The sequence below is a fragment of the Lingula anatina genome, chromosome 8 (genome assembly GCF_051362555.1).
Source record: "Lingula anatina isolate TDL-2025a chromosome 8, LinAna3.0, whole genome shotgun sequence".
In the NCBI taxonomy this organism is placed as follows: Eukaryota; Metazoa; Brachiopoda; class Lingulata; order Lingulida; family Lingulidae; genus Lingula; species Lingula anatina.
Window position 1 is genome coordinate 17,042,828 of NC_141774.1, and position 24,947 is coordinate 17,067,774.

A 24,947-nucleotide genomic window follows, 5' to 3' on the forward strand; every position below is an offset into this window, starting at 1 on the left:
GAACAAACCGCCAATGTGGCCGACACAATTGTCACTTCTCATCTATCGCATTCTGCATTGAAGCTTTCCGTTTACTTACATTTTGACCTGGGTGAGGGGAACCAGCGACCGTTACGAAATAATGATTTAAGGACAGTAAAGTAACAAGAACTCGTATGTATTGTATTTAAGGTATCAAAACCCACTTTGTGCCAATCTACCGTACATGATATAAGATTTGTAAGAAAACTAGGTCACCCGGAGCGTACAAACTGATAAGGGGTCCCAGACAGCTGGCACAGGTGACGGAGGGTACACACACCATACGTTACTCAGTAGAGCAAGAAGTGAGGACATCTCACCACTTTCTTGGATCATGTCACCATTCAAGTGAAACTTCGCACTTTTACAACACTGTGTGGCTCTTTACTGAACCCCCCCCCCTCAACCCAGTGGTGATCAGAGACAAAGAAGTCAAGGTCGGTGGAGGGTGTGTCAGGGTGTAATGGGGAATTAGGAGGCCTCCTGGAACATGCTCTGACACATTAATTCCCGGTGTTTGTGACCCGGTGCTTCTGTGTAGACGACCACGAAAGAGGAACAGAGGGTGGCAAGCAAATAGGAGCAAGTTGACAATCTGATAAAAGTATTCTGTTGATGTCTCGAGCTCGTATTGATCTACTTGTTGACATGATAGCCCCGATCTAGGAGTCGATCTAGGGTGGGCGAGGTAGTCAACGGTGTGCACGGTAATCTGTAAGCGAAGCTGAGATCTGTAGCAGCAAGGACAGACGGTGACTCGGTATTCACCTCCCTTTCTAACCACTGCAGGACCCAACATTACTCCCACTAGCCCAACTAAGAGCCCGGAATCCAAGGGACAGGGCCTTAATGTCCGCTAAGGCCAAGTAACACTTTCTACCACCCTCCTTCGTGTATAGAATACGTAGTGGTCTTCTCACAACTCTCGCCGTGGCCAAGATGTTGTCACATTCAGCTCTGGCGGCCTTGTTTGCTGTCGCTGTGGTCTTTGGTCGGATGGGACTCCTTATTTCTACCCCGCTGTGGATCGACAGCATTCATGTGGCCAAACTCATCACGAATGCTTCCATTGGAAATGACTCCGGAGAGGAGATGATGACCCCTTTGGTAATTTATGAATATATTTATTCGTTCTTCCATTTCTTAATGATGATGCTGCTGGTGACACTATTAAATTATTGAGTTTTGTTGCATTCTACATACTGAGCTGAAGCAGGTTCAAATAAAGCATACCCTAAGACCAAATCTGATTGGATAAATAAATGATGAAGGTTCGGTACTCTCCAAAATTCTAACAGAATCATAGAAAAAATATCTTTCAGTATATATATCCATAGATACCCCTGGCTATCCAGTGTGGATTTTATTTTTTGCTCACAGTGACGTCATCTGGTAAAGGGCATGTGTTCTCTACCGTAGGGCCCATTGCCAATGAAGCTATTATTCTACGAAGATCGATCCAAACCTGCGGGTACTTTCAGTGAAGGTAATCATATAAACAGATGAACACCTAATCACCTGACACCAGCTTTGTTGTACTCTACACAACGCCGGAGGGGGGGTGTTATTCTGAGTTGGATCGATCTACGTTGCATTGGGAATGAGCTCATACGGTGTATTGTCATGACAGTGACATTCGCTAAATTTACTTGTGTAATAGACATGAAGATTAAGCGGTCAACGCGATACCGAGAAATCATTAACTTACGAATGACGACAGAAACCAATACCTTAATGCCGGCGTGACAGAAATGGTACTCCGCTAGGAACCGTGGTCTGTTCCCCAATAATTTGTAATAACCCCAGTACACCCACTAACCCTAACCTGTACGAATCGTACGGGACCCCGGACCCCCATTCCTAGGACTACATGTACCATCCCTTTCACACCTGCTTTATGCAGACTTCAATACAGCGTCGCACGCTGATTTTTTTTTTTTTTTGGTTTATTGGATACTCAAAGTTTCCAGCATGACAGTTCACATAATGCTCAGAGCTACTGTCTTACGTATTATTCCGTATTGTAAACCTGCGCCGTTTGTTATCAATATTTTTTGCCCTGACGGAAACTTTTGGATGTATGGTGTGATGTTTCCTACAGTACGTTTTCCATGTCATCTGTGTTCCATTTACTCATGTTCAAACCTTTGTTTTCATTTTTCTTATTTATGAACATAATTCTTTTATTTTTAAATTTCTGATATTTATTTAATTGTCAGGATCACTGGGACCTCCAGTACACCCGTTTGCTAGCAGGCGACAACGATGGTCAGTCAATCAATCACGGGACGCCTGACATCATCAGCCCTTATTTCGTCATCTTAGCGCAAAACTTCTGCGCAGTCGTCGTCACCGGAATAATTCTCCTAACAGTGCGTATAAAATCCCCGGAAAAGATCGGGGAACGGGAACGGAATTATCCGAAGAAATACTTTGTTGTGATTGGCTTCTCTGGAGGGCTTTCATTTCTGATGAGCACGTCGTCCGTCAGTGGAACAAGAACTGCCCCCTATCTGCAAGCTATTCTTGCCAACTTTAATATACCTATCACCTTCATTGTCAGGTAAGACGGCAAAGGGGTTACTTGAAAGAACGGAATATTGAAAGGGGGGAGGGTGGAGGATAATAATAATAATAATAATAATAATAATCTAATTTAAAAGTATGCTTTTCTTGGTGACACTGATCATATTTTAAAAATGTTATTATTATTATTATTATTATTATTATTATTATTATTATTATTATTTTGAATTAGAGAAGACAGGTATTGGCTTGGTGTGTCGTTGTGGGGATAGGGCCGAAATAAAATATGGGGTCGTAATTTGTATTTCTATCAACACTTGTATTATGGGGCGGGTGTAGAAGCATTTCATATTGTCACTGTTCACCTCTTCAGTTTACATTAACTATAAGATTAAATCTTCGTGTCGCCACGTTTTCTATGGGTTGGATGACAAAAACGTCCAGTATGAACGAATTTCGGTTTTTGGGTTTTAAATAGTGTATGATAAATAATAGATGAAACAGAAAATAAAAGTACACTTTTCATTATTTTTATCTTAATAATGTACAGTAGATATTTATATTTTTGTTCTATTAATAAGATAAAATTGTTTTGATAATTTATGGACAATAACAGCATGTAGAGTGGTTTTGGTTGTCGTATCATGTCGTTGAATCATCTCTAATTCTAGATTACTACCTTTATGTTTTTTCCTGATGAATAAGAAGACTACATGTAACTCTGTAGGTAGTAAAAGAAGGAAACTGTCCACCAAATTATGTAAATCACACAGTATCACGACAGCCACGTTTCTGATTGTTTTCAGATTCATACTCCTCCGGAAGCGGCCTACTCTGCGCAAATTTATCTGCGCACTGGTCGTAATGGCGGCCGAGTTCGTCTGTTTGTTAACCACCATATTTCCACGCCTGGAAAATAAAGAAGAAAATGAGATAGAGGGAGGACAACAGAGTGGACCGGGAAGAATTTTATGGCCACTGTTACTAGTGGGATCAATGGTTGGTTCTTAGGTTTCTTTATTTTTTATAATCTCACTATATTTACAATTATAACAATTTTTTTTTATTTTACATGCGTATCAATCAGTCTCTAATATATGTTGTTATTATTTATTATTTTCATAAAAAAAAACAAAATGCAATCATTTATTTTTATAAGGATAAAAATTTATAGTTTAAATCTTTTGAGTTTCCTAACGTTTTGTAAAATGTGCTGTGAAAATTTTGGTGTAAAACAAAACGAAATTACATGCAGATATTAAAGCAATTGCATATATATGTAAACTAATATATCTGATTTTTGTAACATTAAAATAATATTAATGGATTTTACGCAGTCCAAAAAAAAAATAAATAAAATAATAATAATAATAATGATAAATAATAATAAATAAATAAACATGCTTCAGGTCGGTAAACTACCATAAAGAATTAATGCAACTGATTAAACATGCCAAATTGAAGTCCAACATATCTATACGCACTCAATATGCTAAATTAACGTTTTGCTGAATATAAAAAATGACCAAATTTTCTTAATATTTGCTTTTCAACTTTGACAGATTCCGTTTGCAATTGCAAACACAATTACAGAGAAAGCAACCAAGGATGGGCACAGGAAACAAGAACAGTTGTCTGACGACAGCTCGCCAGAACAGTCCCAAAACTCCCCAGTAGTCTCGGCAAACGAACTGAACATGGCTTATGTCTTGTTCTGGAATTTTTTCTGTACATTTGTGATTGTGTTGCTGCTGTTCTGGGTCGAGGTTATCCCTGGCTTTGGGACTGTGGACAGCATGGGGCATTTCTTGGACAGGTATGAGAACACGTGACTTCCGGTTGTGTGATTTTCATTACATGAATTTATGTTGCGCATGCTGAATGGCAAAACATAATATAGATACAGTTACCGAAAAGACAAATCGTTTTTCACTTTGTATGAACTTTTCTGCCACTAGAGAACATTAAACCTATTTCGCCTTATATTCGAGTATATTTTTGTTTTACACCCGATCAAAATTAGAATATAAAAGATCATTAAAAGTGCAATGTGCATCTTATATAGTTTTCAGCAAACAAAGTTCAAATTCTAGAGAATCATGTCTGCATAAAGGTGGACTATTATTCTTGTGTAGGATAAGTAGATGCAGAGCAACCACTAGTAATAAAAAACTGCCATCTTTTTTCGGTTTAAAGACGGGCAAGGTTTTTATGCTATTTGTCTTTAATTTCCCGTGTGATTTTCAGCATGGAGTACAATTTGCTCTGTTCGCTGTCCGTGTCTGGTACAGAGTGCCACTGGTATGAAACATTAATGTCCACTGGCTCCATTGTCTGTTATGCAACCAGCATGGCCGCCATTGCCTTTCTTCTGCGGTTTGGAGAGGGAGCAAATTACCTGGCAATAGTTCTGGTAAGCCTGCTATGTATGATTTTTTTTACTTTTCTCGCTTTCTTTCTTTATTTCTTACATTCTTGGTTTTACAATGCAGCACTTTTTTGTGATTTACAAAGCCTTAACAGAGGGCACATTCTGTTGCGATATGTCTGTCCCGTTTATACATAAACACGAAAGAAAATGCATGTGATTAAACAGAATTGTTCCTTATTTAGAGACTAAATATTATGAGTCAAAATCGGCGTTCAGGTCCACCATCTTTGGACTTCGGTCACTTGAATGGTCATCTAGCGCCTAAGTCATCTACTGTGAAAAACATCTTCCATTGTGTCATTCACGGGGTTGTACATATTTTCTTTCGCTCTTGTGGTACATGTAGATAGTATAATATCCAGATTTCAGTAGGGGTTGCAGTTCTATAAGAAGCTATGGTACGCAGGTTTTAAATACGACTTCCCAAGCAAGGAAGGAACGTTTTTTTCTACAGTCCATGTCACGAGTTAAGCGTGTTCTGTTGGCATTATGGAACATATTTCAACGTGCACAAAAGGAAGTGGCAAAGCAACCACGTGCTCGTATCCTTTGCAAATGCTAATCTCACGTAAGCGTGGACTTTATGCTTTGAAACAGATAGCTAGGTATGCGCCTTCGCTAAATGTTAGGGGAAGGAAGTGCATGTTTGTTACTGCATAGCTGACATTTGGCGGGTGCGGAGTCAAGTTACAAAGCAAAACTGATATATGTCAAACCTTACTAAAAACATTTAACATTAAACCTTAATTGCCTGATTTGTTTACAAGAAAGGATGTGCAAAATGTCAACAGGCATCAGTTTTAATCACCAACAATTAAGCAATGTTAATCTCGTCGCTTGCAGGCTTGCCTTGCCTGTATGTCTGAAGAATCGCCAAACTATGATTAAGGGTATTTTGTCATAATTTAGTAATTTATTGAGTATGGATAGCCAAGGCAAATTCAGATTTATAATCATCGAATCTTCTTGTCGTATTGTAGTTATCAATAATGGATCGTTGTCCTGTTTAAATAAGTGATGGGACTTGCCTATGTATAGATAACGTATTACAAATTAATTTATGCCCTCCTCGAATTCAACCCAAATGATGTTAAAAATATATTAAATTTCTAACAGTAAGCTATCCCAGTCAGTGCTTGACACTGCTACAAGTCAAATTAGTCAATATCAAATTCAGATCCGTGGTCTCTACATTCATAACATTAAAATATTACATCTTTACGATTGCGTATAACAGGACAGCAGTCTCTCTCTCTCTCTCTCTCTCGTATTAATTGTTAATCGATAATGTCCCTGTTTTTACTGGCCTTAAACCATCTCGTTAATAATTCACAACAATTTATTTTCTATTTTAATTCGTCTTTACTGATTCCATGTCACCTCGCCCCTGTTTCAGACTGTCCGCACGCCGCTGTTGTTCCTTTTCTGGACCCTATTTGAAGAATCTCCGTTTCAGTGGTACCCTCACGTGGGGCTTAGCACGTGGCTTAGCATAGGTGCCATGTGCGTCATGCTACCGGCGGTTTACATATATAACACTGGGTAAGACTTTGACCAATTTTATCCTTGAATTTTAACTGGTTTTAATCTGCAGGTTTACCTTCAGTGTATGCGTAACGGTATCCGGTGTTTTGGCTTGATTATTAAATGCCATTTTCATTTAACATTTACTTCACTTGTTACAGTATATACTCTGCTAGTAGAGGACGTTTATCATTTCTCATTATTTTCTGTGCACAATAATACTTTTAGATATTTTGTCGTGATTCGGCTTCTTTCCATCACTAAATAATCTTTGGCTAGCAATAGACAAGTGCAGATTATAATGGGATTTCAAGATTAGATTGATAACTGTAATAGCTTTATGTCCATTATGATGATAAATATTGTCAATCTTGTATTTATACTGATACTGATGCACTTCCCTCCTCTTGGTTTTCTAGCTATTAGTCACAATGTGTGCTGATATGTCCCATTGCATTTTATTACAAAATATTCGCTTGTTGTTTCACAGAGCTCCAGAAAAGACGGTGGTCGTCAGAGGTCACATCGACGAAGACGCAGCAAATCGTCTGCTGAGCGGCAGTGTCTCCAAAGTCCAGTATCACTCCATAAACCTTATAGATGGCGACGGCTCAGACAGCTCAAGTAGTGTCACCAGGATAAAATAGATGGCGCTGAATTCCAAGTTTCTCCAGCATCGTGCTGTCCAAGGGGCAAAATTTATAAAACGTTATGGGTTTTCCTAAGGGTTTTCTTTCTAAATGGTATTTGATTCGATTGTATAACATAAGATTATCGGGTCAGACAGCAAGACTGAGATCGGAGTGCGTATTATTCCCGATAGATTCTAATTATACTTGCAATAACAGTCCCGTTTCTTTATTATAGGAATTTGAAATGGCTTCGTTTCTAAGAAAAAGCAATAAATTGGGGTTTATGCTATCAAGTAATCAACAGAGGTATTTAAAAAAACTCAAGCCTCGGTTTTTGCGACTTTTTGACCAACAATAACTGTGTTAGTGAATTAGAAATGGCGTTGAGTTAATTATTGAAAGAACAAATGAGATGTTGTATTATATTATTAATTTCTTCTCATGACAGAGTTGCTCGTTTTGGGGTGCCTCGGAGACAGGCAATATAGCATTTTTTATATTAAAGTTTCCAGGCCCTTCCGGATAGCGCTTTATTCATGACGTTATCTAACTAACGCAGCATTGACTTACTTCTCTTAACCTGTACATTTCAACAACATAACCATCAATCTCCCCCTAGTTGGTTTTACATTCCTCGAGCGTCTCTTTTCAAATAACATAAAAATGCAATGCTCCCTAATATCATGTGTAAAGGGCATGTGCATGTCTTATCATGTGTGTAACGCGGTGGGAGGTCTCATTGCCTCCCAGAAACCTTTCTTGTTGCTGTCAATATCTGAACATTTGGTTTTTTAACCTTTTATGATGTTAGTTTTGATATCCAATTAAAATGTTCGACTAGGCTAAAAGCTGGAAACCCAACCTGGCCCTTAAACTTTTTTTGTAACTTGGGTCGAAACACAGCACGTGGGTTATCACATTAACACGAAGGGGGATGTTAATTAAGTTATTCACCTTTAACCATGGTCTTAAGCCGTATCAAATACCACGAGGCAAATGTTAAGGAGTGTAAACAAGGTGATGTGTTTTCAAGGTAACATTAAAAGTGCGCATTAATATCATCGTAGCTGTGCGCAAGCAATGAGGGGATGGTTAAAAAGGACCGATTGTAGGACTTCTGGGGACTTATCAATATCAATTGCAAATCGTTCAATTTTCCGTCTTTATCGATAGCCCGTGTTTAAATCCCAAAGATGCCTTCACGATACATCCTTTGAGAATGATATCACAACGCCTGCACTTGCGTTCAAAGTGACTATGCAGCAAGGCGTGCAACCGTTCACTTGGATTCAATGGTCGTAAAAACATCCATATTGGGATTTTCTAAAACACGATCGATCGTGTTGGTGAGACACTATTCCTAAATTGTCGACTACGCCATTATCTTTCCTTGCCAGAATCACACAAATGGTCCCTTTAAAACGACGGCAGGTTTTTTAAAACTTACAAATAAAGAATTCCCATGACGCTTGAACGATTGAGTGGTTTCTGAAAACGCAAAATGGAATCAGCCACATGTTTATATCTTACAATAAGCAAGCCATATCGAAAAAAATAACATGAAAAGGTTATAAAGGAAACAAGAATGTCGCAAGGTTCAGTTTGATTAGCGGCCCGACTAAGACATCACATGTTAAAGCAATATTAGTAGCACTTAATGTTTCTCATCGGTTGGGTTGTGGGGGGGGGGGGATCGAGAAGTTGGGGGGTGTGGATTCACGATTGACACCTCCATGAATGAAACTTAATCTCTCAAACGGGATTTCAACTCTGTCGTTTCCCCTTTTTATTCCATTAACTTGCCAAACAACGCATGTACAATAGTCATAAACAGGACGCAAACAACAAAACTAAACGTGTTCCAACCAAACGACAGCGTTAACAGTGAAAGTACAGGAATAAGAGCAGCAAAATAATAAATCGTTTCAACAGAGAACGGCAACATTTCATGCTCTCCGTCCGCATGCTCTATGATGCTGTTGCCCCTGGAGGAGGAGTCACTTTCTACAGTAGAGAACAGTTTCGTAACTGAGCCATCGCTCTGCTTAGAGTTAGCGGTCGCATCCAGGTTAGTTTCGAACGAACTATAGTGTCCAGCAAGGCCGTTCTCATGCATGGTTTGAACATCATCATTCAAGCTATTCTCCCTACTTCGCGATCTGCTCGTGTCCACTTCGAATGGCCTCGGTTTTCCTGGAATTTATACAAAGATCATTGTTACTCAGGATGAGCCGGGAATTTAAAAGAAAGCGCGTGCACAGTCCTACAAGGTTCATACATCAAGCGATCTCGCAATTCATTTTACTTGCGTCTAAACTCTAAGACACATTTGTCATTTGCTAGCGCTTTGGCTAAACTAAATAAAATTACCCCCATGTCCCACAAAAATGCCATGCACAATCAAGTTTCGGTTCGTTTATGTATGGCCAAAAGCACCAATCTGCAACCGAAGTGCCACAGAACTAACGACTGAAATTAACTGGTGATTAATGATGCTCTTCTCAGTAAATTTTCAAGCTGTCAGCTTTCTTTTACACGGGTTGATTCTGCTTCACTTTGATTACGTTGAACTGATACGGAACGTATTCACTGTGAAGGAATGTTTTCTCAGATAAGAAGCGAAGTCAGCAAGTTAGGTATGGCTTTTCACAATATTTACAAAGAAATATGTACATTAATTTCATTTCGAGAAATAAGACAAATATGAGAGACGCTTTAAAACTAAGTTCCGCTAACATAAGGTAACCGCAGTAAATAGGGAAAGCAGGTGCGGGTGTAAAACATACAAATTCTTTTAGAACACGTTAAGGATAGGTAGGTTAGGGTAGGTGTCAGAAGATGTATGGGTGCTTAGGTAGGTACATTAACTATGAAAGAGGCATTTCATGGTCTCTAGCTAGGATGATAAAACCGAATTATTATTTCCTTAGAGACTAAATAACATAAACACGTTTCGGTCCACCACCTACGGACTTTGGTCTCGTGAATGGTGATCTCGCTCCAGAATCAGTTCACATTTGGACCCAACGCCCCCCCACCCCCCACCCCACCCCCCAACACACACTCAGCCGCGTCCAGGACCTCCAACTCCGCTGGTTTACGACAGTGTCTTGTTTTATGAGCGTCGGATTTCAGGTGCGACATTACTATTCACGTGACCAAGGTCCATAAGAGGTCGTGTTTGATATTTAGTCTATAAGTAAAGAAAATTTCTATTTTAGGTATATATAATTCGGTGTAGTTACATAGGTAGGCAGTTTTAGGCAGGTATATATATGGGTCTCATTATGTTGGGATGTTCTATATGTTCCGTGAATGCACACATTTATTCAACTGAGAATAACATGTAACGGTCAAGGGCCGGCTGATATTATTTCTGTTAACATGTCTTTCATAAAACCCTATTTGTAGCGACCAAAATAAATTAAATCCGATTGTTTCTTTTTGCTAATAAGAGAAATAACAGGTTTGCACGGTACTGGGGTACTGGTTGTGTGCAATGGGTCATGCATCCTGTTTAAACGTTTGGAAACAATGTTCGAGTGATATATTTATTATATATTTATCCTCTAAGAAATAACAGAAATGTCACCAAAACAAAGACAAACACCGCTTCTGTCATACTTAAAATAATCCAAAGAAAGCGCTTTCTGGGAATAAGACGTGTAACACATAAAGAGCAGTGGAAAGGAAGGCTGGATCATCCTTTATGAACAAACTAGCATGCCAATGAGCTCAAGCACATGCGAAACATGCCATTTTCGTCATACATAGGATTGTTAAATTACAGAATGTCCTGGAACTACCTGGTGGGGAAAGAATGCCCAGTTACATGCAAGTCTTAAAGGTTAACGCTGGGATGAGATGAAACCTGGTTAATTAAGGATAAAAGGAAGTCTGAGGGCAAACATGTTTGTATCTACACTCTTCGTAAATTGTGAAACGTGCGTAATTCAAATGAACGGTTTATATTTGATTGAGTGTGTTAATACCCGGTAGTATACAGAGCATAAAATGGGGAATGCATTTGAAGTACCCACGTACCACACAATTCGTTTCAATAAATATTGGTAGATAAAAGTTATTAGGAGAAAGACATATGCTACCTTCCATCTCTCTCTTTCTCTCTCTCCCCATCCACACACACACACACACACACACACACACACACACACACACACTAAAACTGAACTTTACTTACTTCTTTTCCTAGATTGTCTAGTGTCAGCGGTTGGTTTTGAGTCGGGTTCAATATCTGGCAACACTTTTAGTTTTTTATCCTCTATGAATGATATATCATTTGTTCCAGAGTCACCATTCGGTAAACCCTTCTTAGTCTTTTTCACTATAGAGTCCCTTATGGCCTGATATCTCGCATCATCTCGTTGTTTCTCGGACTTTGCCACAGCATCCTGTACAACCTGTCTTCCATGTTTATCCAGCAACGAGGAATCATTTTGTATTAACTTGTCATTCTCTAAATGTCCTTTGTGCTGTGACTTTTTATTGGATTTGCTAAGGAGAGAAGCGTGTTTCCGCGCCTTTTTATATTCTTTCCGTAATTGTTCTAAGGAGCTGAGCACAGGAGAAGGCGGCAGCCTGCTGTACTCTTGTTCTTCCCTCTCCTCGTCGCTGATGTTCTCTGTTATAGTGGACACCATGGGGGAGAGGGACACAGCACGTGGGTTGTTGCGATGGCGACGAGGACTAGGGGATCTGGAGCGGGATCGTGCCTCTCCTAGGGAAGAAAGAATAATACAAACAGTATAATATCCCTTTTGATGCAGTATTATTTCGGTGCTTTGCTTACACTCTGGTGTTTTTAAAATGTGTTCATTTGTTTTCTTTATGGTACTGAGATGGGTGTCAAGTGACCTTTTGCAAAAAGTAATTAATGAATTGGGTAAATAAATATAAAAACCCAGGACTACCACCAACATTCATAATAAATAAATAAATAAATAATGAGTGAGTAAAAATATGGCAAGATTCCACGTGGCCATTTAATGCCGCCCATGCAAGTTAAATCTGAGTCTGATTTAAGTTGTGTTATCACGTGACCTGGGACGGTTGGAAGTGGTGTGCAAGGCGACTGTTGGGTCAATATGCAGCAATTTCTGTCGGAAATGATCTCCTATCCCACTGCTTTGAAGTCATTAAACAGCTCCAGTGAATATTGCCCTCTAGTTCATTGATTTAATTCCCGCATTGGGCATCGCCTCCTCGTTTTCGGGCTAAGAAATCAATTTCTGTGAATTGCAGCGGCAACGACCTTCCGCTATTTATATCCAATTAGTACATTGATGAACAAACCAATGCATGTGTTCTTGTATGTATGTGCGTGTGTGCAATCAAACTATTTGAATATTCTGGTGCAACAGGAATGGTAGCCCCTTCCCCATTATTGTATACAGGTGACATTCCCTAATATGCTGACTTTGAAATTACCGGTTAACCCTGTCCTGTACTAGATATTGGTGAGCTGGACTTGTTTTCTAGGACTATGGAACCCATCTCACTAGACTGATCTCGTTTTTATTAACCATGACCTTCACCCTCACCGATGACGTCAATGAGTGATATAATTGAGAAAACATGGCTGCTGCATGTAGGTTCATCTCACCTTTAACAGATATATAACCTAAAGTAGAGCTGCTTCCTTCCTTGTTTTCAGCTTTACACTTATATGCCCCTTCGTCTTGCTTCCATACAGTCGAAATTGTCAATTTGTGTCGTCCGCCATCGTGTTCTATTTTATACGGAAATTCATTGGTCAATACTTGGTCCTCCTTGTACCACGTGACCTCTGGGACAGGGAATCCGGATAGTAAACATTCTAGAGACACTGTTTCTCCAGCATCTACTTCTTGGTAGGTTCGCAGTCTTTCTTTGAAATCTGGAGCTGCAATTACAAAGGGTCCAAAATTTGAGTTGTTTTCAAGCAAGGAATCAAAAAAAAAAAAAAAAAAATTTAAGAATGAATGAACCAATGATAATGTGAATGGATGAGTTGATGTAAGATTGAATGATGGAGTGAGTCAATAAAGCAATTAATTAATATTCAGTTATTTAAAAAATCCGTACACAATGAAAATTTCTTAACGTAAGTCTAATCACTGCTCTCAGATACATTCCAAATCTTAATATTATTTAAACAGTAAAATGATAAGAACTTAATAAAACCTGCGGTGGGTTGTATTAAAAGATTAAAATGACCAATTATCTATTGACACAAGCACATTTTGATACAGTGGCCATGACCCTACGATAAAGTACATGGAGAGTGCATATCTCTTTACGTACACTTACTTAACAGAAAAAGAAATGTTTCAGAAACATTTTCTTAAACCCCTAACCCATAGACCTATTTGGCTACCCCGGTGGCATAACTGAATGAACGAAGTAAACACAAGTGCTATCAAGCCACCATACTACTAATGTCAGACGAACGGCATTTAAAAGTACATGTGCACTTGGACATATCAATGCAGGATGATAACTGTGCTAAATTGGGTGAATCGAAGAGTTCAAATTAATTCATCCAAGAAATTATTTTCGACTGAAAAAATTGAGTGGCTTTTACAGAAGGCAGCACTTTAAACCCAATCATAAACGGATACCATAACCCGGCGTACTCTCCAGAATTAGATTACATGAACTGTGGTTATCTTAGCTGGCTTCAATAAAGCATTACTCTGCTGCCAATTTCCCCTATGAACTGAAGTGAATTTAAATGTGTTGTTGGAAGTAGCGAACAATTTTGCCGAGAAACAAATGGGTTTAATTTAAAAGTAACGTCCATCGATGAAATAATTTTTAGTTTCATCTAAATGCAACACTTGCCATTCTTCTAAAACAATTGCAAAACTTATTAGGGAAACGTTTTTACTTTTAAATCAAATCGCTCTCCGTTTAATCCACTTAGAAAATGACAGATAGAGATACGGAGTACCGAAACAGTCTTTCCTAACTCAGACCAGGGGTTTAAAGACCCCACTGGGTATTATGCCAAAAGCCACACAATGATTAAATCTATAGAATATAACATACATGTTTCAGAAGATTGGAACTGACACAATCCCTGATAGCAGAGATCGATTGTCCGGCATGATAAAATTATAGCACTTCTGGTAAGTTTTGTCCCTCTAGACAGAAAAAGATACGTTCATAAAAGTACATCCACAGTAAAAAACAGTATAAACAAATTATGTCTACGTTTTTTAACAAAGGGGTATCCCTTTTTTAAGACAGATAGGTAAATATTTATATTTAAACGCGATGGAAATATAATTAACTAATGAACAGATAAGTAAGGTAAAACGGCTCGTGGACAAGCAAATCATTGTTCGGTCAAGAACGCGTGACTATAGCAGTAAGGTTAATCAGATTTTAAAGTAAATATGAATCATTACTTGTATGCATGCGAATATAAGCATTCCAAAGATGGCAACATCCATGCATGTATTGTTAAGTAAATATAAAAATTACCGGCTCATCGCTTAAAATCAACTAAAATTCTTTGATTGATGTTTGCTTGAGCGACCCAAACACAGAACACATGTGCCTCCATAATCTACAGAATATTCCGCATTACACCAAATTATCAATTATTTGTATGTTCTCCATAAGAAGTCGAATATATTAACATAAAATTTTGGCCATAGATTTCTGAAGTGAAAAAGAAAACTTAATTTTACTCGTTCCATATAGTAAGGTACCAGTGCGCTAGAGTGTATGTTCTCCTATTAGTTATCTATGTGGTACTTAGCTATAGCCATTAGTGAAATGAAGGAAACGTGTTACAGCAGTTTATATCTCTCTCTGTATGTCAGCTACTTCCTTATTTATGGAATTTGTATACCTCGAAACGAATGTTTACCAACGAGAGAAATAGAGAGACAGAGAAAGGGAGAGAAAGGGAGAGAAAGGGAGAGCGAGCGGTGAGAGGGGACATTTACTCCAGACCATATTTTATCGAACCCGACAACAATGTGGCGATAAGAATAAACATGAATAATTACAAGAAATAAATTATTTTTTTAAATAAAAGATTCATTAATAAAGCCAGGCGTTCTGTATATTCCCGGCAACATGGTATGTGCATGTGCTAGCAGATGATTAACAACCTCTCAACAGAACAGCCAGGTGAAGATGCCCCCTTGCAGAGTGTTTTGGCAAAGGTTAAGCATCAAATGAGGGACCAATGCTATCAGGATAGGTACTTTTAAATGGTGATACAAAAAAAGGGATTATTCATCACAAAACGAAATGGTATTCTTAAAATTACTCTACATTTTTTAATTTTTCATTCTTAATAAAGCAGACAGATTGCAGACTTATGAGCAATACAAGTAATATGGCAAATTCAGTTTAGAGATTCAATATTTTATCTGTGCCTCATTTGAGTGCAAATGGTTTCTCAAGATGGTAACAAAAAAACTTTTTAGTACAAGTACTAGAACAGCACTGCGAGAGCGCAGACCTCCGCCAAGGCAGCAGTTTTTGATTATTATTGATTATTGATTGATTATTGATCCGGATCACCACCAAAAACTAACCATCTCTTCCTTGGTCCACTTCTGACAGTTCCTCAAATTTTCATAAAAGTCGGTCCATTACTTTTTGAGTTATGTTGATGACAAACAAACAGACAAACAGGGGTGAAAACATAACCTCCTTGGCGGAGGTAAAAAGGCTGTTGATCCAGGTTATGAATTCGTTGGACGTGGAGGCACATTCTGCTATCATTACATCTCACGGTATCAGGAAATAATTAGAGTGACATTGACACTTTGGGAAAAATAATAAAACGGGGATGAAATGGGAGCATCCATACCAAAATCAATAATATCTAATAGTGGGGACGCATTGCATTCTCTCTCTCTCTCTCTCTCTCTCTCTCTCTCTCTCTTTTTTTTTTCTTTCTTTTTTTCATTTTTCTTTCTCTTTTTTTCTTTCAATTTTCCTTCATATTTGAGATTATTAAAACGACACTTTGGAGGTTTAAATGAACTGCCTGTCTTATTTCCTAAAGTGAGCTGTTTATTATACTCAAAAGGCTACAGAACCAAAATAAAACATGCCCTGACTTCCGCACAACATGATTTCATTACAACCCAAGGTTTCAAAAGATTATGAAAAATGATATATCACATTAGGAAGAGAGCAGATGTATGTTTGCTAACCTCACGAAACCACACGTTATCGCTATATGGTTTCATAAGATTACCAGACAGTCAGGGTTAATATCTATGCTATCGCAGCTTGGTAAACATAACAAGAACTCTTTAGTAAAGATTCAAAATCACCAAGCCGATAAAACATATGTGATTCCTAGATCCTGTCGTACTAACTGTTGATCGATCTATCCCTTAGGGGATTCTCGCTAAATTGCAATCAACTTAAGCGGCTTAGGTGTCTGTCACGCCTACTGAAGCTTCTAGGGGGTAATTAATTATCGTTTTGCAGCTTCAGTAGGCGTGACAGACATCTAAGCCGCTTAAGTTGAAAGAAATTTCGCGAAAAACCCCTCGGAGATGGTTCGATCCTGTAAGATCGATCTTCGATTTAGGTGTGGAAACCCAACAGACACAAAAAGGAAGAAGAAGCTCGTAACGTTCCCGATTACATGTATGATATTAAATATGGCCCTGCAGTGGCGAACCCAAGAGGGTCTGCGCATGCCCACTAGTTTTTGAAGCACCCCCCTTATAAAGAATAGTAAAATAATATTTTATCTTGCCCCCCCCCCCTAAAAAAACACACATAAATACACTCACCTTAACAAAACCAGTATTCGTCAGTGTTGTTTTGTAAGACATATGACATATTAGTGTGGTATTTCAATAATACCAACAAACCCGAATCCCTTTCCTTGGGATGAAATATCGTCTGCTCAACATTCATTTCAAGTAAGACTTAAAAAGGCAATAAAGCACCCCCCAAATTATACAGGTCCCAAGAAAATCTCATCTCTGCTGTAAACATGCCTCTGTCGTTTCGTTGACTGGTAGAATGGCAGACCCATGCTGATGGCAGAGGAACGGATTTCCAGAGAGCTCTGAAACGCAGGGTGCCACATGGATGCCACTCTTAGATAATTAACTGACGATGAAATCGGCTCCCGCAAAGTTGCTTACAGCACACGGAGATTAAAATAACACTTACATAGGTAGACAAAATACAAATAGTTGTTAAAACAGGGACGTGGGATGACAAAAACGCTGTTCGGCAGCCGTTAAAGACCTGTAATTTACCTGCATGCGGGTAAATTGGACCCTCCTGCGGTACCATTTTACCATGTTGTCTAAAGGGGAAAAAGATTCCTACCGGACTGCTTGATATAAAGTTCCAGTATGGAGAAAATGCCATACATACCGTAATATATGTCTTTTTTTTCAAGTCAGTGAGGTATTTTTTTTAAAAATAGGCTTTAAAATATTTCATTTCCCATTTGCACTAAGCTGCCTTTAAAAAGCTGTGCCACATTTACTTTTTTGGTAGGTTTACTGAAGTTCTTACATCAGTGTTGTTAGATTGAGAAAAAACACTTTAAAAGTGATACCAGTGCAATCCATTAATTTGTATCTTAAGCGTCGTCTTTGGCGGCCATTTGCATGTCCTTAGACAGTCTGATGAATGATGAAATAGTTTGGAACGTCAATAAATCCCAAAGATAGGGCAAAGATCAGAACATTTATCAATAAAAATGGTGGAATGTTGAACTACCGTGATCTCGACTTGAATAACAGTTGAGTGATAGTCCAAGAAGTGAACTGAAAAGTTGAAGATAACACTAATCGCACTGCGTGATAGAATGTCACTGATTTTCTTTCTTTCTTTTTTCATTTTTTCTTTTCTTTTCTTTTTTTTCTTTGACTTTTCTTTTTTTTTTTTCTTTTTTTTTTTTTTTTTTTTTTTTGACGTTCGCAATTATTCGACGTAAGACTTGTTTTCTACTTTTCTTCCTTCGTTATCGTGTCATTCCGGTTTATCCCGGTTCACTCTGCATTCCAATGAACGGTTAGAATCTTACGGCCTGCATTTAAGGGGTCGGTACAGAGCCGCCTCTATCATGGGTATGACAAATTCGGGGGGGGGGGGAGATTGGGGGGGGGAGATCGACGGAAGTTAAAACCACAACCCTTTTTGGTCTGTAAATGCCCGTACTGAATCAAAATCATCCTACGTTGTATGCCATGTCTTAAATTAGTCAACTATTAGTTAAAATGACCCACTTCAGTTTTTCGGTATTTCAGAAATTGCTTTCTACAGGCCTGGTATGTATACATATATGCCTTTGCTAGAAACTAATCGACAATTTGCGGTGACCAATACCAAACATTTCCGATAACTTATGAGAATATATCGTCTGGTATAAGTCTACCAATCCAACGACCACCCCACTGCAAGCCCTTGGCTAATTAGTGCTGAGGTCGACAGCAGTAAATACAATTATTGTGATTTAATATCTCGTAAGGTGACTAAGACCGCGGCAGATATATGTATGCATACTGGAAGTAATGGATGTGCAAGTTACAGTTCGGAATGATGAGATGTTACCACGCGAAAGATGTAGTTCTTTAAAAGGAAATTGCCTTTTGTAATAAATGACAATAATGCATGAGCGTTTTTCAAGTAAGGTACTTGTACTTATGTTACAGCACGGGCGTGGTAATGATGGGGTGTGCATGTAATGAGGTCCAACCACATCGTAAAATCATCAGAGAGAGAGAGAGAGAGAGAGAGAGAGCAGATTGGATGCTCTTTATTCATTAAAATTAATCAAAAACTTTATCTGCTTTGGGCTAAAATTTGGGTCCCAACAAAGAACAAAATCAAATGACAACTTCATCAATGTTTTGTTATGATATCATTCCTCATGCTAAATAACAACGTAACACGACCACCAATTTAAAATTCTAATACCGCAAAATGGGTGCCTCAAAATAGGCTTATTGATCATATAATATGGTAAATGCAATTCTATCATGCCCTCGCTAGAATATCAGAAATGTCAGACGCAGCGCGTTGCAGAGAGGAACACATTTTCCACGTGCACCATCGGAGTAAAGTCGGTGTTTGGTCCCATTTCAATCAATATTTGATCTGTATCAACAGGCACTTGCTTGCTTTACCTCTTTAATTCCTTAAGGCGCTGTCATGCATCAATAATCGTCTCTTTCATAATCCCATCTGTACACAATCACGTTATACGCTGTGTGAGTGCTACATGAATATTGTCGCGTTTAAAACAGTTTTTTTTTTTTGCCAAGAAAGAAAAAAAAGAAAGAACGACCGACAGCAAGAAAGAAAGAAAGAAACAAAGAAACAAAGAAAATACAAAAGACTATATATATATATATATATATATATATATATATATATATATATATATATATAAAGCAGGCTCTCCCCCTCAAAAAAAAAAAAAAAAAAAAAAAAAACACTCACAACAAACACTCTGTAATCACTCCTTACTCATTAAGTAAATAAGTGTCAAACTGAACAAAAATGGCACAAAGCACAAAACTATAAGTAAACAAGGCTCTAGCATCCCGGACAAGTGAGGAAACCGCCCCTTGCGCACGGCTACCCATACAAGATACACCAACTTCTCCTTGGCAGAAATTCTAATCTCAGTAAGCAGGCCATTTGGTCATTAGCTGCAAGACGGTCGATTTTAATCATACGATATTCATTAATTTCCCAGGAAAAATGACGGAGTGTGTTTTACTATTGTCTAACGATGAAGTTGAAAATTACAGATACGCTCTATGCTGTGGCATTGTGAGTGTGTGTGAGTGTGTGACTGTTTTTTTGAAAAGAGAAATAAATTGATAAAACAACTAAAAACGACGAAATTTATGCTGCATGTGGATATTTTTCCAATTGGCATCTGCCATTTGCACACCTTTACTCTGCATGCCCGTGGAGGTAATTTTTTTTTTTTTTTTTTTTGAGGGGGAGAGCCTCGATAAAGCCAGGGCCCTTATCATGGAGGCGCATCTACCAGTACGGTTTTCTGTCCTTTCTATGGCATTTTTCTATCCAGCAAAAATTTTACTTCCACGGGATCAATTACAATAACTGATACCTAGAGATTTAACTGGAATATGTCGTGCTGTAACAAGGCATGACGCCATTGAGACTGGGTCGCCTTACCTAGATCGATCTAACAGGATCGATCCCTCTCCGAGGGATTTCGCGCTAAATTGCTTGCAGCTTAAGCGGCGTAGATGTCTGGTACGCCTACTGAAGCTGCAAAACGATAATTAATTAACCCCTTACATCTTCAGTAGGCGTGACAGACATCTAAGTCGCTTAAATTGATTGCAATTTAGGGAAAAAACGCTCGGAGATAGATCGATCCACAGTTAGTACGATGGGGTCTGGGAATGGGCCCTGACACGCGCACTGCTAACAATCTAATTTGAAGACGGTGAGACCCGCCTATAATATCCATAGCGGGGTTAATTGTGCGATGTCACTACGGGAAAATCTAATCTACATCATTGCCACTGAGTTTGAATTCCTCATTTTGCGACCTAACGCCCAGGTAGAAAATGGCAGAGAGAGAGAGAGAGAGAGAGAGAGAGAGAGAGAGAGAGTTTATGGCACGTTATCTCCAGGAAATGCAATATGAAAAAATACAGAACATTAGTTTGAGAGACAGTGATAGATTTTCTGGCTTGAAGGCGGCCATGTGCGTCTTGGTCAATCAATAGGCCAACTTTCATACTTCAACTTCCACGAAAATCAAATAATCTATCAAGAATCGCATCCCCCAGTCTGGATATGAAATCCAAATGCCATCAAACAGAGTCGATAAGTCCAGAAAAAATACATGTTCCATCAAGATATCCATAAATTACTCTTAATTCCGTGCCTCGCGCCCTTCAAAACATTATTCCCTATTTGAAGTGGATTTTATTTTCAATTTCGCAAGTGTGTGAATAGATCATTTATTGGGCCCGGAAGCCCGATTGTTGGTAACTTTCATTTATCAAAGATAACGAGGTTCTAAACAAGACTTTTAGCAGCACTTTGTATGATCTTTAGTAGTCTGCCTGGCTATTATATGCAAAGGCATTGGCCATGCAATTTAGATTGCTCTTTATTACTGTTGTTATCATATCTGTTCTTTCGCTGTCGATCACTGAACCGTGAAAAAAAAAACCCAAAATCTGTTCGTTAACCTGCGGTCTTCAATAAGAGAGCAAGTTTTATTTCAGATCTATATGTTTTCCTCCTTGCCTGTTTAGTTTAATTTAGAAAGTAGGCTGCAATAACTGCTGATCTATATTTACTGCGACGAGCATCTTACAGCTAGGTCTCTAGGAAAATGATAATGGGCTATTTCTGAATCGGTTCATTAACTTAGATGTTTTGCTCGCTGACTATTCTACTTTCCTCGGCCTTGATTAAAATCAAAGAAACCGTACGCTGATTTCTGGCTGCATTTGTAGCCGTGTTTCCACGTCCCATTAGCGTATCTCGACTATCGAGGTTTAAACTGACGTCAAAGAAATTCTGTTCTGTAACCGTCGGGTTTAGCGCTCTCATCTCTCATTTACCTGGAACGCACTGCAAGTAAATGCTAAGAAAACACACCCACCTATTACAAATTTACACAGCCGTTGCTTGAGTCCCATGCTAAACCACGGCGTTTATAAATACACCTGCTGCGTCCACATCTATAATACATCTATGTACAAAATTAAGTTTGCGGTCTGTCCAGTCCATTTCTGTGAGAAGTACAGCGTTCCAGGCTATTCCTTCAGCTCCTTCATTAACTTTGCTTTGAAGGCTTTAATCATTAAAATCATAGCAACGGCAAGACTGATCGCTCCAATAACATACATTGTGTAGGAATCCATGTTGGCGGGGGAAGGAGATCGTCTGCGGCGGATCAAACTTATCGTCTGCTTTCACGGGTTTGGAAATGACGCAGGAGAAAGAATTTGGTAAAACACCTCTGAGGAAGAGCTTTGGAATAAAAAAATTCAACTTATCATCGGCCAGTCATTCATGAAATATAACAGATACCGACGTGTAATAAATCCAGACTTCCTAACTCATAAACATGATTGCCAGATGTTTTTCACTAGTTAGGAAATCTGCCCAAACCTTCAACGTTGAAAAAAACACACGGGGGGCAGAGGTGTCCTATATAATTAACTAAATAGAGCACCATCCCTACAATCCTCGGGTTTAAAACTATTAAGTACGCTAATGGCCGGTATCGTGTATTATTAATATTCAGGCAACAATTATCCTTTTTATTTGCCCTTTATATAAACGAATAAATGTTATACGTCCCGACTTTCTCGTCTACGTGGATTTACATAGCGATGGTGCTAACAAAGATAACACAGAATTCAATGGAAGAGTTTAAACCTAAACAGTGGTAGGTAGTTAGGAAAAAGGAAATAAGGGCAACAGGCATCTTCACCAACCCCCCCCCCCCCCCCCCCCCCCCCCCCCGCCCACCTAAACACCCCACGCCACCCATGCCTCCCCACCAGATTCTAAATCTAAAAGACTTAAAGACTTATGTTTGGGTTAAAGACCATTTATTTTAATCGCCGTTATAGGACGTTGAGATTTCCCAGTGTGTTAACAATGTTTGTGTATGGAGTCCCGGCATGATGAATAAACAACAACACAGCGGCTTCAGGACACGGAAAAGGGGGGGGAGGGGAGGCCTTCTCTTTCACAGAACATGATTTTGACATTCTGGCATTTCCTTCCCACTGACAGACACGCCACACATCCCTCTCAACTCATCATATCTCCTAACTTGGTCAGGTTACCTCGAAGGAAAAAAAAGCACGCTCACTCCCTCGCCATGACCCCCATGGCTTTGCCACTCGATCAAAGTCGAGCGTTTTCCCGGCTGATGTATTCGAACTTTGATGTGTGTGAGGTGAGATAGGTGTAATCGGTGTAATGGCGCTCACGTCCATCAAAGTGCGTGATATGCTACTTCTTCAAAAGGTCGGCATGGCACCCAGGTCAGCTGGGGCAGGATTTTAGAATCAAACAACATTAGACTTGGAAGACTACGATTAACAAGAACACAAACTCACCTATGGAAAAATCTCGTTTCCGCTGAGCGAACCTTAGCGGTCGGGTTGTAGCTAGGGACGGCTCGAAATCAGCATCGTGTAATGTCTTATCATCCGGTTTGTTCATTTTAGTTTCCAAGAACGGTGATTCGATTTCCATTTTTTGGCACAAGAAGCAGCCAAGATACCTCCCCACCTCCCAACGCAGGGAGAGTCAGCAGACGACCAGGAGGAACTTCCTGTGACGCCACATCCGCTATAAGCGTTTCTTCAGAATTGCTGCTTGTTGAAAGCCGGGGTTAAAACCCCTTGTGTAATGGCTCAATGAATACGTTATTTAATCGTCCTTCCCGGCGTAATTTGTCGTGGAATTTGAACGGTGGTGTCTTGGATCGTTTATCTCGAAGGAACGTGAAACACGTCAGCAGTGATGAATCTACCAAAACAGAAATAGCTGAAGTAATATTGAAGCAAGCGGTAGCATAGCCGAGTTCTATTTATGGCACCGCAGATACTCGATAGCTTCTGCTACTTTAATGCGTTTCTGTGCGTTTAACCACAATTTTCCTACCTGGCAGTCTTGAAAGGCTCGGGCAACTTAACATATGGTGTTTGAGCAGAGGTAAAAAGCGGCTCTCGGCAAATCAACCGCACTGTACGCTACAGCCGATATGGTACAGTCCTGAGCGAAAGTCGTATTAAAACAAAACAGCAATGCTTCTTAAAAAGTAGCGAACCTCAGTTAATCCTAATTTTTGACGAAAAATAGTGAGCCTCAGTTAATCTTGTGGTAAATCCAGAAGGGTAATTTTGACGAATATCGTTACGGCAGCAATACCCATGGCTACTGAGGCCGCATTCACAACAACAGAATAATCGATCTGCGGATGACATATGGCCGACCCACTTGAAAGCTTCCCGCTTATTCTCCACCGAAAATCTAGTCAGTATCTATTAGGGGATAATGCGGCAAGCTTTCAAGGGTCGGCCATGTTAGTCCACTATATCTGCTGGTTGTGACTTCGGCTTCCGAGTCTGGAATTAAATATGCGACACCCGCTAGTGGGTATGGCACATCAGACTGAACTGAACTCATTGGGAAATATTTTGAAGCATTCTCATCGTTAAATAAGGCAACTGTGTTGAAAACAATTTTGAAAAAAAATATCAATATCTCTCCAGTAATGAGAACAGGTTTTTGCCCTTTTTTATCGGATGTGATATTATGCACATGTCTTCTGTGGCTTAATTACCCCACCCAGTGGATAGTAATTCATTTAAGAGTACAAAAAAAATCGATGCAAGGTTAAGCGTTACTGAGACAGTTGCGAGGAGAGTTGTGACTTTGGGATATGTGGCAGTGGACTAACTAATCGTAACCAATTTTCTAACATCGAATGCTGAAAACAACCAAATGATCGAATGTTAATTCATATGTTTTTCTGAAGTAAAAAAAGCCTATCGAGGGACAGTTCTTTTGAATAGTTAAAACGTAAATAGAAAACTTCTGTGATTAATGATTTCTGTTTATTTTCACCGCGTCTATTAGGATCAGATTTTGTACATAGCCAGAATGTGAATAATGTAATAATTGTTATACGTCGTAGATTGCTCTGCGGTTACCTTTCAACGCAACTTGAAACGCTTTGACCGATAAATTTAGAACAGCGAGAAGTTTAAAAATTTCTTCTTGGTTTTGGCCATCAGTCTGATATTTTCTGGGGAGTCTGGGTCTCTGATCTG

At 39.1% G+C, this 24,947-nt stretch overlaps 2 protein-coding genes across 4 annotated transcripts; one reads left to right on the forward strand and one right to left on the reverse strand.

The window, feature by feature from the left end:
- Nucleotides 1-110: 110 nt before the first annotated feature.
- On the forward strand, nt 111-7,936 carry LOC147760491 (uncharacterized). The gene is made up of 7 exons (XM_087019220.1): nt 111-1,128; nt 2,241-2,584; nt 3,354-3,546; nt 4,110-4,363; nt 4,795-4,960; nt 6,375-6,520; nt 6,993-7,936. The coding sequence occupies exons 1-7, from the start codon at nt 961-963 to the stop codon at nt 7,147-7,149; spliced, it is 1,428 nt and encodes a 475-aa protein (XP_086875346.1). The 5' UTR covers nt 111-960; the 3' UTR covers nt 7,150-7,936.
- On the reverse strand, nt 3,056-23,671 carry LOC106159958 (uncharacterized). Of its 3 annotated transcripts, XM_087019222.1 has the most exons (6): nt 23,226-23,657; nt 12,758-13,036; nt 11,336-11,872; nt 9,286-9,327; nt 8,582-8,622; nt 3,056-3,456 (listed from the first exon to the last, which is right to left on the reverse strand). In XM_087019222.1, the coding sequence occupies exons 1-6, from the start codon at nt 23,362-23,364 to the stop codon at nt 3,436-3,438; spliced, it is 1,059 nt and encodes a 352-aa protein (XP_086875348.1). In that variant the 5' UTR covers nt 23,365-23,657; the 3' UTR covers nt 3,056-3,435. The 3 variants fall into 3 exon arrangements, with proteins under 3 accessions (XP_086875348.1, XP_013391893.2, XP_086875347.1); XM_013536439.2 differs by lacking the exons at nt 3,056-3,456; nt 8,582-8,622 and having other exon boundaries at nt 8,879-9,327; nt 23,226-23,671; XM_087019221.1 differs by lacking the exons at nt 3,056-3,456; nt 8,582-8,622; nt 23,226-23,657 and adding an exon at nt 21,752-22,203 and having other exon boundaries at nt 8,879-9,327.
- Nucleotides 23,672-24,947: the final 1,276 nt, after the last annotated feature.